At 38.9% G+C, this 17,184-nt stretch overlaps 1 protein-coding gene across 1 annotated transcript; it reads right to left on the bottom strand.

The window, feature by feature from the left end:
• Window positions 1-5,839: 5,839 nt before the first annotated feature.
• LOC307163344 (hereditary hemochromatosis protein homolog) lies at window positions 5,840-10,584 on the bottom strand (the record flags this gene model as incomplete). The annotated part of the gene is made up of 13 exons (XM_079879376.1): window positions 5,840-6,102; window positions 6,264-6,302; window positions 6,422-6,487; window positions 6,567-6,605; window positions 6,687-6,749; window positions 7,343-7,417; window positions 7,520-7,579; window positions 8,181-8,225; window positions 8,434-8,541; window positions 8,648-8,929; window positions 9,014-9,274; window positions 9,633-9,902; window positions 10,530-10,584. The coding sequence occupies 13 exons, from the start codon at window positions 10,582-10,584 to the stop codon at window positions 6,068-6,070; spliced, it is 1,398 nt and encodes a 465-aa protein (XP_079735502.1). The 3' UTR covers window positions 5,840-6,067.
• Window positions 10,585-17,184: the final 6,600 nt, after the last annotated feature.

Here is a 17,184-nt window from a genome sequence, read left to right as displayed (position 1 = left end):
GGGGCTGTTCCTCCCAATCACACCCCTCCAGGTGTCACTGTCGCTGCCCACGTGGGCGTTGAAGTCCCCCAGTAGAACGACGGAGTACCCAGTCGGAGCACTTTCCAGCACCCCTCCCAGAGTCTCCCAGAAGGCCGGGTACTCTACACTGCCGTTTGGCCCATAGGCACACACGACAGTGAGAGACCTATCCCCGACCCGAAGGCGCAGGGAAGCGACCCTCTCATTCACCGGGGTGAACTCCAACACATGGCGGCTGAGCTGGGGGGCTATAAGCAAACCCACACCAGCCCGCCGCCTCTCACCATGGGCAACTCCAGAGTGGTGAAGAGTCCATCCTCTCTCAAGGAGTGTGGTTCCAGAGCCCAAGCCGTGCGTGGAGGTGATCCCAACTATCTCTAGTCAGAATCTCTGAACCTCACGCACAATCTCAGGCTCCTTCCCCGCCAGAGAGGTGACGTTCCATGTTCTTAGAGCTAGATAATGCGTCCAGGGATCGGGTTGTCGAGGCCCCTGCCTTCGACTGCCACCCGATCCACTAAGTACCGGCCCCTTACGGTCCCTCCTGCAGGTGGTGGGTCCACGGGAGGGCGGCCCCACGTCGCTCCTTCGGCCCTGGGGGGAGGCCTGACGACCGGGCGCTCGCATACGAGGCCCAACCCTGGGCCTGGCTGCAGGGTGGGGCCCCGGCTGCGCCATGCCGGGCAACGTCACGGTCCTCAAATTTATAGGCATCATAAGGGTTTTTGAACCGCTCTTAGTCTGACCCGTCACCTCGGACCTGTTCGCCTTGGGAGACCCTACCAGGGGCATATAGCCCCAGACAACATAGCTCCTAGGGTCGTTCGGGTAATCAAACCCCTCCGCCACGGTAAGGTAGCAGTTCAAGGAGGGGGCAACACGTCTTTTGCAAACAAAAGTATAAAAATCAAAATTCGGCAACAACCAGGTATATAAATGGGCTGTATAAAAAGATTACACACTTTTAAGGTTTTTATTATATAGCTTTCTTATTTAAAGAGTTGATTGAGCGATGCAACAATGCGCGATTATTCTCCAGCACGTCACATCTCTCACAACAGTTTTAATCAGCATTTAGTCCAAATTTGAGGTTTAATTAAACAATAAATGTCACATGATTATCATGTTTATTGATCTCCTTTAAACTCACTCAGGTAATGCACCTGTGCAAAGACGGCGAGTTAAACTGGTAATGGCAATGGCAATGGCAATTTATTTATATAGCACAATTAAATACAATTTACATTGTCCAATGTGCTTTACAGTAATTAATAAAAAATCATACAAACTAACAACAATAAAACGACAGTACAAATATAGATTTGAATAAAATATCATAAAATAAATGCTTCACCAATTTAAAATAATAGTGAGATACAATGGAATGGTGCGTCAGCATGTGTTAAATGCCTTATCAAACAAATATGTTTTTAACTTGGATTTGAAAACAAATAACGATGAGGCCACTCTAATTGAAACGGGCAAGTCATTCCATAATCTAGGGGCAACTACGGAAAAGGCACGGTCCCCCCTACCCTTCAATTTTGACTTCGGGATAGACAGGAGTCTCTGATTTGATGACCGAAGCGATCTAGTTGGATGATGCTCAGTCAATAGAGCAGACAAGTAGGGTGGAGCCAGACCATTTAAAGATTTGTAAACAAAAAGTAAAAGTTTAAACTCCACTCTATAATGCACTGGCAACCAGTGTAGAGAACGTAAAATTGGCGTGATATGACTACGTTTTTTTGCACCCGTCAGAAGTCTAGCTGCCGCATTTTGTACTAACTGTAATCGTGACATCGTTGAGTGACTAATCCCAACGTAGAGAGAGTTGCAGTAATCCAGCCTTGAAGAAATAAATACGTGTATTACTTTTTCGAAATTTTTAAAAGAGAGAAATGTCTTTACTTTTGATAATAGTCTTAGCTGAAAAAAGCAGGATTTCACAACTAAATTTATTTGCCTCTCAAATTTCAAAGTTTCATCAAATACTACACCCAAATTTCTCACCCACGGCTTCACACAAGAAGACAGACCACCAAAATTTACTTTAGGAATGGTGGAAAAGTCAGAGGGTCTAAATAAAATAATTTCCGTTTTGCTCTCATTAAAATTCAGAAAATTTGAAGACAACCAAGTCTTTACTTCGGTCAAACAGGCCATAAGAGTTTCCAGATTATCTGACGAGCGTTTTAAGGGCAGATAAATTTGAGTGTCATCCGCGTAAAAATGGAATGACAACCCGTGTTTTCTAATAATAGAACCTAGTGGAAGCATGTATAAAGAAAAGAGAATGGGGGCCAGAATAGACCCTTGAGGAACCCCACATGATAGCACAGCCTTACTAGAGGAATATTCACCAATCTTCACTGAGAAGCTTCTGTTTGTAAAATAAGATATAAACCAATCCAGTGCACTGCCAGTAATGCCTGCACACTGTTCCAATCGGGCAATAAGTACAGAGTGATCTACTGTATCAAATGCAGCAGTTAGATCTAATAGCACAAGAACTGCATAGTCGCCAGAGTCACAGGTTATTAGTACATCATTAAAAACCTTAAGCAATGTAGTCTCTGTCGAGTGATGTTTTCTAAACCCAGATTGAAAGGTTTCAAAAATCGCATTATCAGTTAAGAAGCTTTGTAATTGTTGGAGGACTATTTTCTCCAAAATTTTAGTCATAAATGAAAAATTGGAGATTGGTCTAAAATTGGCTAACACTGTGGGGTCCAGGTTTTGTTTTTTAAGTAAGGGGTAGACTGATGCATGTTTAAGCGGTTCAGGTATAATACCAGTTTCTAAGCAATGATTTAGCATGACCAGAAGAAAAGAACGAACATCATCAAATACTTGTTTGAGAAAAAACGGAGGAATAACATCAGCAGAAGAGCCTGAAGGCCTAAGGTGCTCTACTATTTCTTGAAGCTGAGTGTCAGTAATATGATTAAATCGACTAAAAACAGCCGTACAGCTATTGTGAATTGAGGGATCAGAAGGAGATGGAATAATTCCTAATCTTAGATCATTTATCTTACTAACAAAAAACTTTAAAAAGTCCTCACACATAGATGAAGACACATCAGCAAGAGAGCAGACCAAGGGGTTGATAGTGGCGTTAATAATTTTAAAAAGAATTTTGGGTCTATGACAGTTCTTATTAATAATTTCAGTAAAATACCTTGATTTGGCTACTTTTAGCGATTTCTGATATTGAGATAACGAATCTCTTAACATTTCAAACGAGACCTGAAGTTTGTCTCTTTTCCATTTACTCTCCTACAAATCTGCCTAAGAGAGCGTATTGTATCATCTCGCCAGGGTTCAGTTCTTGGTTTAAAATTTTTTACCTTGAGTGGTGCAACTGTGTCTAAGACGTTTTCACATATAGAATTAAACATAGACAACAGCTCTTCAGCACTCATATTACCAAGACAGTCTTCCATTGGTAGAGTAACATCATGGAAAGCTAAAGAAAAGGCATTTTTGGTAGCATTCGTAATAACCCGAGAGCGGCAAGCGTGATTAATAGATTTAGGTGCATCAAAACTAAAAGGAATAGAAAACAAAATGGACTTATGATCAGAAAAACCATTCTCACACACCTCAAGATTACAGAGGGAAAAACCATGAGATAACACTAAGTCAAGTGTATGTCCATGATGATGAGTGGGAGTGTTGACTTGAAGAGCCAAATCAAAGGCATTTAATAAATTAGAAAATTCCTTAGCTAGCAGGTCGTCAGCACAGCAAATATGAACATTAAAATCTCCTAAAATCAAAAGTTTTTCATATTTCGGAATAAACTCTCCCAGGAAGTCCGCAAAGTCAGTTAAAAACTCCTTGTTGCATTTAGGAGGACGATATATTACTGCAATCAAAAGAGGCTTGTTAAGTTCTAGCGTAAACAGCTGTAGTTCAAAGCTGTTATACTCCTTCAACACAATATTACGGCAAGAGAAAGCGTCCTTGTAGATGGAGGCCAATCCTCCACCTCGACCAGTCAAACGGGGGGAATTAAAAAATGCGCAGTTTGACGGTAACAGTTCAGAAAAAGGACTTAAATCCCCAGCAGAAAGCCACGTTTCAGTTATAAATAAAAAATCCAGATCCAGAGAAGAGAAGAAATCATTAATGATGAAAGTCTTATTTACCACAGATCTGGCGTTAATCAAGGCCATTTTTAGCCAAGACCGGTGCTCGGTAGATACCTCAGTTTGCTTCGCCCTAGGTAGCGTGCGAAGATGGTCTGTGCACACTCCTCCATAGAAGAAGCGAGGAGAACAGATGCCAGGAAGCGGAACCGCCGCAGTCGGAATCAAGGGTGTAATCCCAGTGTGTACTGGCTCCAGAGAGCGCCATCGGATGAAGCATTTCTTGTCAGAAACCTCCGCAAGGAGCCCCAGTGGAAGCTGAGACTCACGATGGAGCGCCAAGAAGAGCTTTAACTTCACAGCTATGCCACCCCGTCTTCCGCGTCGTCTCCTGCGCTTTTTCACCGGTAGGGAGCACGGCCAACGGCGCAAATAGTCAGGTATAGACAGCATTAAGGGAGGGGGAGCATGATATGAACCAGTTCTAGCTTGATTAAACAGTTCGTTTGAAACGACTTCCAAGTTTAAAAGAGATAGTCGGTCATAAGTTAATACTGGTGAAGCACACTGTGTCAATTGAAGTGTAGAGCAAAACGAAACAAACAAACTAGACAACACAGCAAGCGCAAGACGGCAGGCCACATACAACGGCGCCATCTTGATCCTTTTTATCCTGGTGTTTGAGTGATTAAAATTACAATTCATAAAAACGTCTTCCTCCAATTCCTCCATCCTCATTCTGGATAAAGGTCAGATGTTTAGAGTCTGGCATGATGTCAATACAATTTAACAATAAGGATTCAACATCAGAGTTAGGATACTGAACTTACAAATGAATAAGCTGCGATCCATAATGAACTTAATTTACATAGAAAAGAAATGTCTTTACTGAAATGTCCAAAACTGTATTTAAATACGGCAGAGAGCTATTTATACATGTTTTACTGTGAAGTTGGAGAGTGGACGTGTTGTGAAACACTCTCAGTAACCGATCAGAAATCAGTGTCAAGAGTCATCAGTCAGGCAACAACGAAGTTGGAAGAAAAAAAGCATGTAAAACTGTAAAGGATAAAAAGTATTTAGAGGAAGAAAGTAAACAATCACATCTGGTTCATAATGTGATGTTCTCAATACATTTGCATTAAATTCTTAATTAACATCTAAAAACAAAATGTAAAAAATGTGCATGTTTTCCTGGTAGTGAGGAAGGTTTACCCATCAGCACTGCTTTACACCAGTGGTGTTTACCGATGTACAGGGATGAGGAGGATTTCACACTTGAGACGAAGGTCGAGTCTGACACTGACAATAGTGATGATACAGTAACAAACATTAAAGTTGTCATTGACTGGACACAGATCAGCACAGCTTTTTAAGGAGGATATTTTTAGTGTCTAGCAATGTCTATTTTTTCAATGAATTTTAGAGCCTTTTCAGAGGCGGCAGTAAAGCAGTAATATTAATATTAAATATGAAATATTAAAGGGAAAGAGGAACTGCATAAGAACTTCACTTTGCAATGCGTCTCTTCTGAACATAAACCAACACATTCATTTCACAAAGGACCTTTTGAAATCAGTGATTTTATGAACAGGTGGTTATTAATACATTTCTAATACAAATAATGACTCATGCGTTTATAACACTCCTCCAGAGGTAGACGGAGTTCACTGGGATTTTCATGCAAGTAATAAAAGCGAATCATGTAAATAAATGTAACGTCATTTTGCTGGTTGATTGAGGATGTGCTCAAATATCCACACGGTTGATCTGATGTTTGACCTCCTGATGCTCTTGTAAACGCTGTGATAAACCTCATATTAATGGCCACGGGTTTATAATTGAACATGTATAAATGACTGATGTTCAGATCTCCATGTTCTTTAGGCTTTGATGATGGAAGTAAAGCTCTAGATCTGATTCTTCAAAACAACCTGAACATCCTCGATCTTCTAACCGGAGTCATCGCTGTCCTTTCTGTCTTGAGCTGAAGAAAACAACACAACATTTCATTTGAACTGACGGCCATTTAAAACCTGAGAACTTGTGTGTTTCTGGTTCAAAAACACCAAGATTAAATAGCAAACATTTCAAGTGCAAATGGATGAATATGTTGTTTATCTTTATTGAAATGAACTGAAACATTACTGAGGTTTGGCAGTGAAATGTCCTTGGATCTGCAGCGTCCTGAAACACAGAATAACAGCATTATAATATCTTCATAATCAGCACAGATATGGCAACCATTTGAGTAGTTACAGTATGTTTCATGAAATGTGATTTGAAGGAGAGACTATTAACATTACTTGGCAGTGGCAACAGCAGGGCATTCTGGGTAATGGTGTTCTGATCTGTGTCTTCTCTCTCCATGGCTGGAAAAACACATCTATAGTTTCACATCTGTGTTTCTGACAGACTAAAACTACAAAACACAAGAACGTCTCAACTCACCGAAGTTAGGCAGAGAGAAGTTCTTGGAGCCCATGGCACCTATAAAAGTCATGAAGGACACGTTGAGTGAGTGAGATGAAGAATCAGCGTCAGATAAGAGATGAATTCAGATGTTCTGACCTCGAGCCGCTGCTGGAGTCGCTTCAGTTTCACACAGACTTTGAGTGTCATGAACCTCCTCAGCTGAAAGAGAACGAGAGGAGCCATTAATGAAGCAGTGTGTGTGTGTGTGTGTGTGTGTGTGTGTGTGTGTGTGTTCAGGACCTACTGTGAACCTCCTCAGCTGAAAGAGAACGAGAGGAGCCATTAATGAAACAGTGTGTGTGTGTGTGTGTGTGTGTGTGTGTGTGTGTGTTCAGGACCTACTGTGATCCTCCTCAGCTGAAAGAGAACGAGCCATTAATGAAACAGTGTGTGTGTGTGTGTGTGTGTGTGTGTGTGAGAGTGTGTGTGTGTTCAGGACCTACTGTGAACCTCCTCATCTGAAAGAGAACGAGAGGAGCCATTAATGAAACAGTGTGTGTGTGTGTGTGTGTGTGTGTGTGTGTGTGTGTGTGAGAGTGTGTGTGTGTGTTCAGGACCTACTGTGATCCTCCTCAGCTGAAAGAGAACGAGCCATTAATGAAACAGTGTGTGTGTGTGTGTGTGTGTGTGTGTGTGTGTGTGTGTGTGTGTGTTCAGGACCTACTGTGAACCTCCTCAGCTGAAAGAGAACGAGAGGAGCCATTAATGAAACAGTGTGTGTGTGTGTGTGTGTGTGTGTGTTCAGGACCTACTGTGAACCTCCTCCACACTGGGATCTGTGGGGTTTTCTTCTTCTGGATCAGTGTTTAAAGCACATCTTTCTGGTCCTGATGAAGTTCAGAATGAATAAAATGATGGTTATTAAACATGTTCATGCATTTAGTCATCAGCTGTACAGTGACAGGAGCTTTTTAACAATTCAGACTCACTCATTTCCTCCAACAGTTCTGGTTTCATTTCCCATATTCCCGAGTATTCTGCACAGTTATCTAAAATAATGAATATTAACACAGTCAGTTTCCTCATATCATCTCGTGTCACTTCAGTTTATGATCAGAGAGATCTGTGTAAAGATTTCAGAAGATTTACTTTTGTACGAAGAATGATTTAATAAAATGATGTTGTATGTGAATGTGTTGTTTTGATGTAGTTTGCTTCTTAATGATATGTTGATTTTTATGCTAAATAAATTGAACAAATAAAGAAATTAAATATTAGTGAATGTGAACTCACGTATTATCCTACAATCTGAGGGAGAGAGAGAGAGAGAGAGAATTCAGAGATTATGATTTGTGTTCATAAATATTAACCATCAGGTCTCTTCATTTCACTTCAGTTTGTCATCATCAGAATGAGATGTAAAGATTTAATGCCAGATACGCATCTTGACTCATAAACAGTTTGTGCAACATATATGTAAGGAATAATTTACGACAGGCCATTGAATTATTAGAAAAATAATGACTGAATAATGACTTCTATGACTAAATTCTATAATTGTTTAGAAAGACTAATTCTTTTTTTTTTTTTTGAAAATCAGCAGAGGACAACCTGACAAATAGTTTCCTAAAATATACAAATTTTATATACTGTACATGGACTCACCTAATATTGATCCTCGATAACCACCCTTGACTAAAAGATACAGAGAGGAATGTTTAATGACACAGTTCTGTTCTCTGATTCACAACAAGACTGATTACATGAGAGTGTTGCAGAATGTGTGAATATATTATAGTGTTTCGACTATAGGTAACTGGTTCAATTCTGAAATTATAAATATTAACAGTCATTCTGCGCTTCTATTCATCCTATATAAAGGTCTTACAGGAATAATACTCACTTCGACGTTTAACACATTTTCTCAGCAGATAAAAAACAAGAAGAATGATGACAAGAACAACTAAAGCCACTATAAATCCAGTGAGCACCCGCAGCCGGACATTCACTCCTGTCACAGAAAAACATAAAGATTTAGTTCAGTTCTAATGAAGCAAACGAAACAGTAATAATGAAGTGATCTTGTGAACATTAACTGTGATGACTGATCCTGTTACCGCAGCGGATGATGAGCGGTTCAGTCAGAGTCTGGTGCTTCACCACACACTGATACTGGGATCTTTCAGACGGCAGGATCTCCAGGCTCTTCTTCAGCTGAAAGGATCCGTCAGCGTTCGGTCTGATTCCCTCTGAGTTCAGCTGATCATCAGGGACCGGCGTCTGATCGTGTCTGATCTCCATCTGCACATGTTTAGGGTAGAAGCCTGTGGCCAAACACACCAGCAGAGACGAGACTGAAGATCCAGACGCTTTTACAAGAGTGTGAACACGAGGACGAGCTGCAGGACAGACAATGAAAATAATAAACCTGCATGAAAGAATGCATTCAAATATCAACCCTAGAGATTCTGATGGAAACTCACATTCCATGATGATCTTTCCCTCTCGCTGAAGTTCAGTGAATCTGGTTAATGTTTCCACACATTTCCTCTCCAGGCTGGAAACTGATTCTCTGTCCCAGATGATGTCATGGTCGAGGACTAAAGGCTTCCAGTGCATTGAGAGGTCAAAGGTCAAGGTCTGGCCATCATAGGCGTATTCATCAGAGCCATGAAGAAACATTACTGGACCATTAGAGTGACGTTCAACAGCACAGCCGTGCCTCCACTGAAGAACATGAAGATCTAGAGGAACACAGAAGATTAAGAACAGAAGATAAAACTGTTATCTTTTTTTTTTTTATATATAAATATTTAAAGTAGAAGATTTATGTATTTGCATGCCAAATTTTCTACATGGCAGAAAATTTACAATATCAAAACAAACTTATGTTCTAAAATATATGTATATTGTACATGTTAGTTAACTGCAAAAATGATATAAAATCAACCGGTTTAAGAAAATGTTAATAATATGCAGCCAATTTTGTCGTTCATATCAGCATTAGTAAATTGTTTGATCTCATGTATGTTAAATTTCAATAGAAATGAAATTTGCTCGCATTACTTGTCATAAGTTTACTCTAAACATAAACATAATTACCTGTGTCCCGTGTGCTGTTCTCATTCCTCTTGTCCATCAGTGTTTTAATGTTGATCTGAAGCCACTGTTGTTTATAATGCAGATCATCACTTTCATTAAAGAGTCTCTCAGATTCCTCACACAATCGAGTCATGAAATCTGCTTTATTCACACTGTTACACAAACTCATCTGTATGTCATCCAGTTCGACTGAGTTGTAGAATTCATACTCTTCTCCAGACATCAGAGGTTTAGATACGGCGCTGTATGTGTAGTATAGAGAGTGCATTTCTGACATGAGGACGAAACAATTTACAACAAGTAAGAAACAGAGTTTAAACATTAACCTGCCCAATTCAAAGGCAAGAAGTATAAGCACACTGGAAGAATACATTTAAAGGTAACTAAATGGATTAAACATAAATATATATAACAAACTATAATTATAAATCAGTGGCCTATCAAGTTAAACCAAACTTTTCAGCATTCTCTTGACAAAAGTCTTTTTGCCCATAAACACATTTACTTGATTTAAATGCGTTAGCATAATCTATAGTGCAACTAAAGGTGAATGCAAAGTTTCACATAGTAAAAATAACGGAGACATCAGAGTTTTCTTAGCACTCTTTACTACATTTCTGACACGAGGAAGACAGAATAAACAAGTTTAAACAGGTCAAATGCATGCATCATTTAATACAGGCATATCTACAAAGTTTAATATAATTCAGTAACACTTTTACAATGAGGTTTAATTTGTTAATAAACTACATAACATGAACTAACAATGAACAATAGCCTACTTGTGAAACACTTACTAATCTTAGTTAATGTTAATTTCAATATTTACTAATACATAATTAAAAATACAGACACATGTGAAGGCAAAGTTTAACCGGGTTAGAAGAGATTTCTTACCACTGTGAGAGGCAACAATAGCCGAAACCACAAGGAGAACTTTGACTGAGGCCATTGCTGATGGGTTTGTGAAACTGTAAAACCTGTAAAACCACATTCGTGACGTGTGACTCACTCTCAGGCTTGGGAGGGTTACTTTAAAAATGTATTCCGTTACGGTTACAAATTACTTCATAAAAAAAGTGTTCAGTAACGTAATCCAAGTACCACAATATGAAAGTAATGTAATCTGATTACTTTTGGATTACTTCAAGGTCAATTATTATTAAAAAAAAACAAAAAAACTTTTATTTATTACGAATTTCACAGCCCTGAATATATGTAAAGGACTATACAGACATCTAGTGGCTACAGTATGGTATTACAGATTATTTTGTTTTATTTTTAACTAACATGTACAAGGAAAAAAAAATTAATAAAACACAACATTTAAAAATTCTACACACAATCATATTATAGTTTATTTTAAAATAGGCCTACATGTTGACTAAAGCCGTGATCTTTCTTAATTTGCCTGATTTAGCTAGGGCCGTTGGCAGTGAGTTCCCCTACGTTACCTAGACAGCAAACATCCCGTTAAGAGAGAAGAGATTAAGAAAGGACATTTTGGGTACTAAAAAAGCTACTCTCCTAATTTCTACAGATTCCAGCATCCATTAATTGAAAGCGTTTTTACCATAGACCGTATATAAACTGGACACAGCGACCCCATTGGATTCAACAGAGACAAGTGAAGTCAATTAGAAGCACTCACTTCCTGATGGCTGAGCGACTGCGCAGACTCAAACTGAGCTTGACGACGTAGATGTGACGTGAGCAACCCGTCTGTCTTCTAGGAGCTGTGCCGAGAGAAATCTGAATCATTCCCTTCCGAATCTTGCAGAGACGGAGAGTATAGGAGCTGTCCATGAGCAGGAGCAGGAGAAACTTTTGCTAAGTATTCTGATTAATTACTTTGTCATTTTGCCTCCACGTCCCCCCGATTGCCCGCGAGCTTCGCCTCCTGTCCATACGGTAATCTCTCTACTGTGCGACAGAGAGTTGCGTGGTTATGACGCAATCGTTAGCCTATTTTTACAAAAATTGCTTCTACGGGGCCATAACGGTAATGGAGCCTTTTATACATTGTCGTGTTTCTTTAGAAATAAATAATGGACAAATGGAGTCTTTAAACGCCTCAGATGTAAAGTTATTCGCTGTCAAAGTGACGCCAAAATGAATGGGAGTCAATGGAATGCTAACAGCAGGTGATGGTCCGCTAATCAATGGCGGTGCCCAGGGAAGCTTCAATATTTTATGAAACAGTGCCCCCCTGGTTTTTACCCACGGGCAGCATCGTTTCTACTGTCTTAGGAGATTGTAAACAGCTGTTATTTGCGCATGCACCAGCGGGTGGCACACGTGAGTCACTACTGCCAACAGAACCAGGACTACTATCTACTATCAAGCAGCGCTTAATATAGTTATGACAAAATACTGATTTATTTAGTTTTAAATGAAACCATTGTAATCCTTAAAGTATTCCCACTTTTTTCATAATGTAACTATAATCGGATTACTACGCTTTTTGACGTAACTGTAACGAATTACAGTTACTGCATTGTTGTATCCTGATTACATAACGCCGTTACATGTATTCCGTTAATCCCCAACCCTGCTCACTCTCCAGTAGCAGTATTAACATGGCATTTGACGCACAGAAGCCAATGGCACATGCCACTATGAGTATTGGCACATCCGGTCTTCATTGGCATGTGGCAGTGGATAGCATAGATATCATATAATAAAGGCTAGATGTCTCGTCCGCGCTGCTGGCCAATGGAGGTCGACGTCCGCACACGGCGGCCATCTTGCCACAGGGAGCTCGCTCACTCATAACATGCTGCATGTACTTTTAAATAACCATAACTTTCTCAATTTTCTACCGATTTTCAAACGGTTTGGTTTGTTATAAACGTCAGAGATGTAGTTATGACACTGCATACATATGAATAATTATAACAATGGACTTCCATATGAAATAATTATAGCCACATTAATAACGTTTGTAAGAAACCAAACCGTTTGTAAATCCGTCAAGATTTCAGCGAGATAAGAGGATTTGTGTGCGTGCTGATCACTCACCTTAATTCACAGCTTCCCTGTGGCAAGATGGCCGCCGGTGATGCCGGAAATGACTCTTATGGATATATGGTGGATAGTGGCATGTGTCACTGACATTATTGCATAGTGGAACATGTCGCCGTGTGTTGTGACACCTCCAGTAGTGACTGACAGATTAATCGAGCACCTATACTGACGTAATTGTGACACAAAATCCTAAATAAATAGCCTAATTTTGTGATATTTTTAAAATATCAATTAAAAGCAGTCAGTAATATTTTTTCAAACATGTTATTTGTCACGCCTATATTTGAATGTATGTGCCACTGAATGTTGTAATACCAGTGATACTTTGTGTTGTTTATCTCGCAAAGTCACAAACTGCCCATTCTAGGAAAGACACTAAATAAATCTATCATGGCTATTACCAGTCGCGTCCGTTACTGTAAACCTTTATTTTTGCGTGATGCTGCTCGGACGCACGCCAGTAAGGTGTCAGTATAAGTGAGTAACATCTCTTCTTCATTTAATTCCATAAAATTATTTTTGAAATATTAAAGGTACTGAGGAAGGTTCTGCGTGACCGAAACGTTTGTTGAATTTTTAAAATGTACTGATCACTTTTTTGCACTTGTATAAATAAAGAAGATTGCTAGTAGCTCGGTATGTAATCCTTTTCAGATAGGGGTGAATTCAGGTTGACTGGGACACTTTTTGCCTTTGAGATGACTGGAAAAAATTGTCCCAATCAACCTGAACTCACCCCTACATAGCCTAACTAATGATTTTTAATAATTGGAAGGACTTTTTGGAAGGACTTGAAATATGAAAGCCACAAATGAGAATCTTGAGAATTTTTACTGACTTTAATGCGTTTAATTGATATTTTATAAATATTTTATAAATATCACAAAATTAGGCTATTTATTTAAGATTTTGTGTCACAATTACGTCAGTATAGGTGCTCGATTAATCTGTCAATCACTACTGGAGGTGTCACAGCACACCTGTTGTGTGTTTATGCTGAATTAAAACAGTAAAGCAACATGAAATTCCCCACAGTGGTAGTCAGATGTAGAACAATAATCTGGTGGAGTTTGCAGAAAACAATTTGATTTTATTTATTTTATTATATATATATTAAAAAAAGTCTACCGACACCAAGCGCCTACACCTTTAGCCTGCCACGCAACCTTGTGTAGACGCGCAGTATATTTTTAGCGTAGATGGCGTGACCGCGCTTCTCCGGAGCACAGATGGCGTGACCGCAGTGGTCAACTGCAATGAAGATGCACGTGTGTTTCGTTGAGGATTTATTGGGAGTACGTGTGCCTTTTTTTTTAGATGAACTCACACGATATAACACCACTTTATGAAATGAGGCAAACTCTCGTGCGCTCCGCAGTCCACAATGACTAGGGATTCACAGAGGTGTAAAGAGTACCTGAAAACCATACTTGAGTAAAAGTACATGTAGCAAGGTAAGTAGGAGAGGGGGAGGGGGATTGTGAAGCAACTACCAATCCCATTACAGATTGCTGACAGGGTGGCCCAATTTAAAGGACAGGCAACATGGAAAGGCAGCCGGGGTCCTTGCAGCACCAGGGGCATGTTCAAGTTCAAAACGGTGCTCAACGTTTTGCTACGGTTTCCGGGTTGAACGTCATGTTTCCTGGAAACGGCGTGCACCGGGGTTTGAGATACGTTTTCTCTTGTTTGGTGGGTGTGTCAGAACTAGTGATGGGCGGATCGATCCTGAAGTATCGATACTTCGATACTGACGTGGTATCGAAAAGGATCGATCCTCACATAAAAATATCGATCCAAATGTGTATTTTTTTACCAGTAATTTTTTTATTAATTTAGCACGCAATTCAGTGCGTAAAATAAGCTTCTAAGTGGAAAAATAAGCAAATGTTAGCGGATAATTGTGTAGGATAGAACTTTTTCTCCTAGTCATCTGGATACAAGCCGAAACCAATCAATCAAAGAGAGCATTCGATGCTGGTGCTTCGCTGAGCTCACAGGCCCAGTGCGTTTGGGAAACGAAGCCTTGCTTAGATGACAGAGAAACAATCGGGAGTTATTTCGCAATAAACAAACCAAAAGTGTACATAACGGTTCAAAATGTTGACATCAGTAAGATTTTTTTAATGAAATTAATATTTTTATTCAACAAGGATCGATGCATTAAATTGATCAAAAGTGACAGTCAAGGGTTTTACACTGTTAAAAAAAATCTACTTCATATAAATGCTGTTCTTTCAACTTTGTTCATCAAATAATTCTACATAAAATGTATCATGGTTTCCACAAAAATATGAAACTGTTTTCAACACTGATAATAATAAGAAATGTTTCCTGAGCAGCAAATCAGCATATTAAAATGAAATATCATCATGACTGGAGTAATGATGCCGAAAATTCAACTTTGATCACATGAATAAATTACAGTATACTATGGCATAGAAAACAGATGTTAAATTGTAATATTACAGTTTTTACTGTATTTTTGATCAAATAAATGCAGAAGAGAATTAAAAATCTTACAGACCCCAAACTTTTGAACAGTAGGCTAGTACTAGTAGGCTAGTAGTAGGCTAGTACTATAATAAGGGTAGTTTTGTAAAAGTCACTGGCTAATTACTGGCGAGTTGAGAGCACAAATCACAAAATATTTAGGCCTAGTAGTCATGAAAACATATTCAGATTTAGCATATTAATGATGCATTCACCTCATAAATCATGACACACTGCTCTAGCACAGGACAGTGCATACAAGTTCAAGTGTATGCTTTTAAAATGAAAAAGTATTGGTATCGGTATCGATATCGGCGATACTGGCCCTGTATTTACTTGGTATCGGATCGATACCGAAATTTGCAGTATCGCCCATCACTAGTCAGAACTGCAGTTCAATCAGCAGCAACATGTATATACTGTAAAGCATGCGGTATTAAAGTGAACTCGCACAATGGGTTCAAGGAAAGTAATTTACAAATGTGTTCGATGCACGCAACAACTGAGGATATTAAAGACATGTTTGTCGTAAGTTTTATTGTAAAAATATAGGATATCAACATAATGATGTAGTTGTTTATATTTTTAGCTTCATTGCAAATGACATTTGGTATAGAAATAAACAATGGTAATTAAGTCCTAAAAATGAGAAAGAAAATACAGGGTATTAAAACAGTATGAACTACAAATAAAGTCAGTATGTGAGGCTAAATAGATGTGTTTTAGTCTGAATTAGGTAAGATGTGTGCTTCAGTTTCCACAAATCCCTTCACTCGATTGGGATGTTCTCTTTTGTTCTGGGCGGCAAGTGCAGTAACTGTAACATCGGGCATATTTTGTAGTATTAAACACATATTTATACCGACTTCATCAGGCTCAGAAAATTCTTCACAAAGAACACAAAGAATGGCCTTCTCAGCTGCCATAGTTGCAACTCTTGCGTCATCAGAACAGTGTGTTCAACGCATCACCGTTTCTGTTCAAAAAACGTTGTGCAACGTTTTGTCGGGGCTGAACGCAGCCCTTGTTTGTGACTACAGGCTACTATTACAGGTTAAAAGGTTAACTGCTTTGGATACAATTAATATACAATTTATATTAAGGATTTTTTTTTATGATATAAGAGTAAAATATAATGAATATGTAATATGTCTATAGTGCATATTGTGGTGGAAAACAATTTTCTAATACTGAATAAGAGACAAACATGGATCAATTGTCTTTAAAGATTATTTATTCCCTTGCAAGGAAAGGTCAGCAGTCGTACAGTAATTACAAAGTGCCTGCAGAATGTGACCAAGAGTGGGGGCATCCTTCATTCTTTATAGTTGACTCCCTCTATGTCATCAGAGTGGATAAATGAACAACATGTCCCATAACTAACACATTGTTGTACTACCCTTGAGTAAAGGCCCTTTGTCTTAGTCATATACATTCAGCATAACTTTTTGTCAAGTCACGTATACAAGGTCATACACGTACACTTTGTTCCATCAATGTAGCAGAGAATCATGGGACTCTGCATGCAATCCTCGTCTCATTTTACTACATTAATCTTATTACTATGAATATAAGAAAATTACACATATAGAACATATTACATTTCTTCCACAATTTATTTAGCAAAATGCTCTTCTCTAGTTTTTATTTTACTTTTTTTTTTAGCTAAATAACATGGTCATTGTATGGCTTTCCTGAGGTAAATGATTTTAGAGAGAAAGAGCAAAATATAACTTGTCCTACACTAATTAATGGGAAGCAAATAGAAATTAATTATAAATGCCTCTGTATATTTTCGGACCACTATAGCTCAATGGGACGCATGGACTGATGGTTTTATTTCTTAAAGGGGGAGTGAAATGCTATTTCATGCATACTGAGTTTTTTACACTGTTAAAGAGTTGGATTCCCATGCTAAACATGGACAAAGTTTCAAAAATTAAATTGTACGTTTAAAGGAGTATTTCTGTGCCAAAAATTGTCCTTCCGGTTTGTCACAAGTTTCGGAAAGTTTTTTTCGAGTATGGGTCTT

The sequence above is a fragment of the Squalius cephalus genome (assembly GCF_949319135.1).
Source record: "Squalius cephalus genome assembly, chromosome: 8".
NCBI lineage: Eukaryota > Metazoa > Chordata > Actinopteri > Cypriniformes > Leuciscidae > Squalius > Squalius cephalus.
Note: the sequence above shows the minus strand (reverse complement) of the source record. Positions and strands in the feature narration are given on the sequence as shown.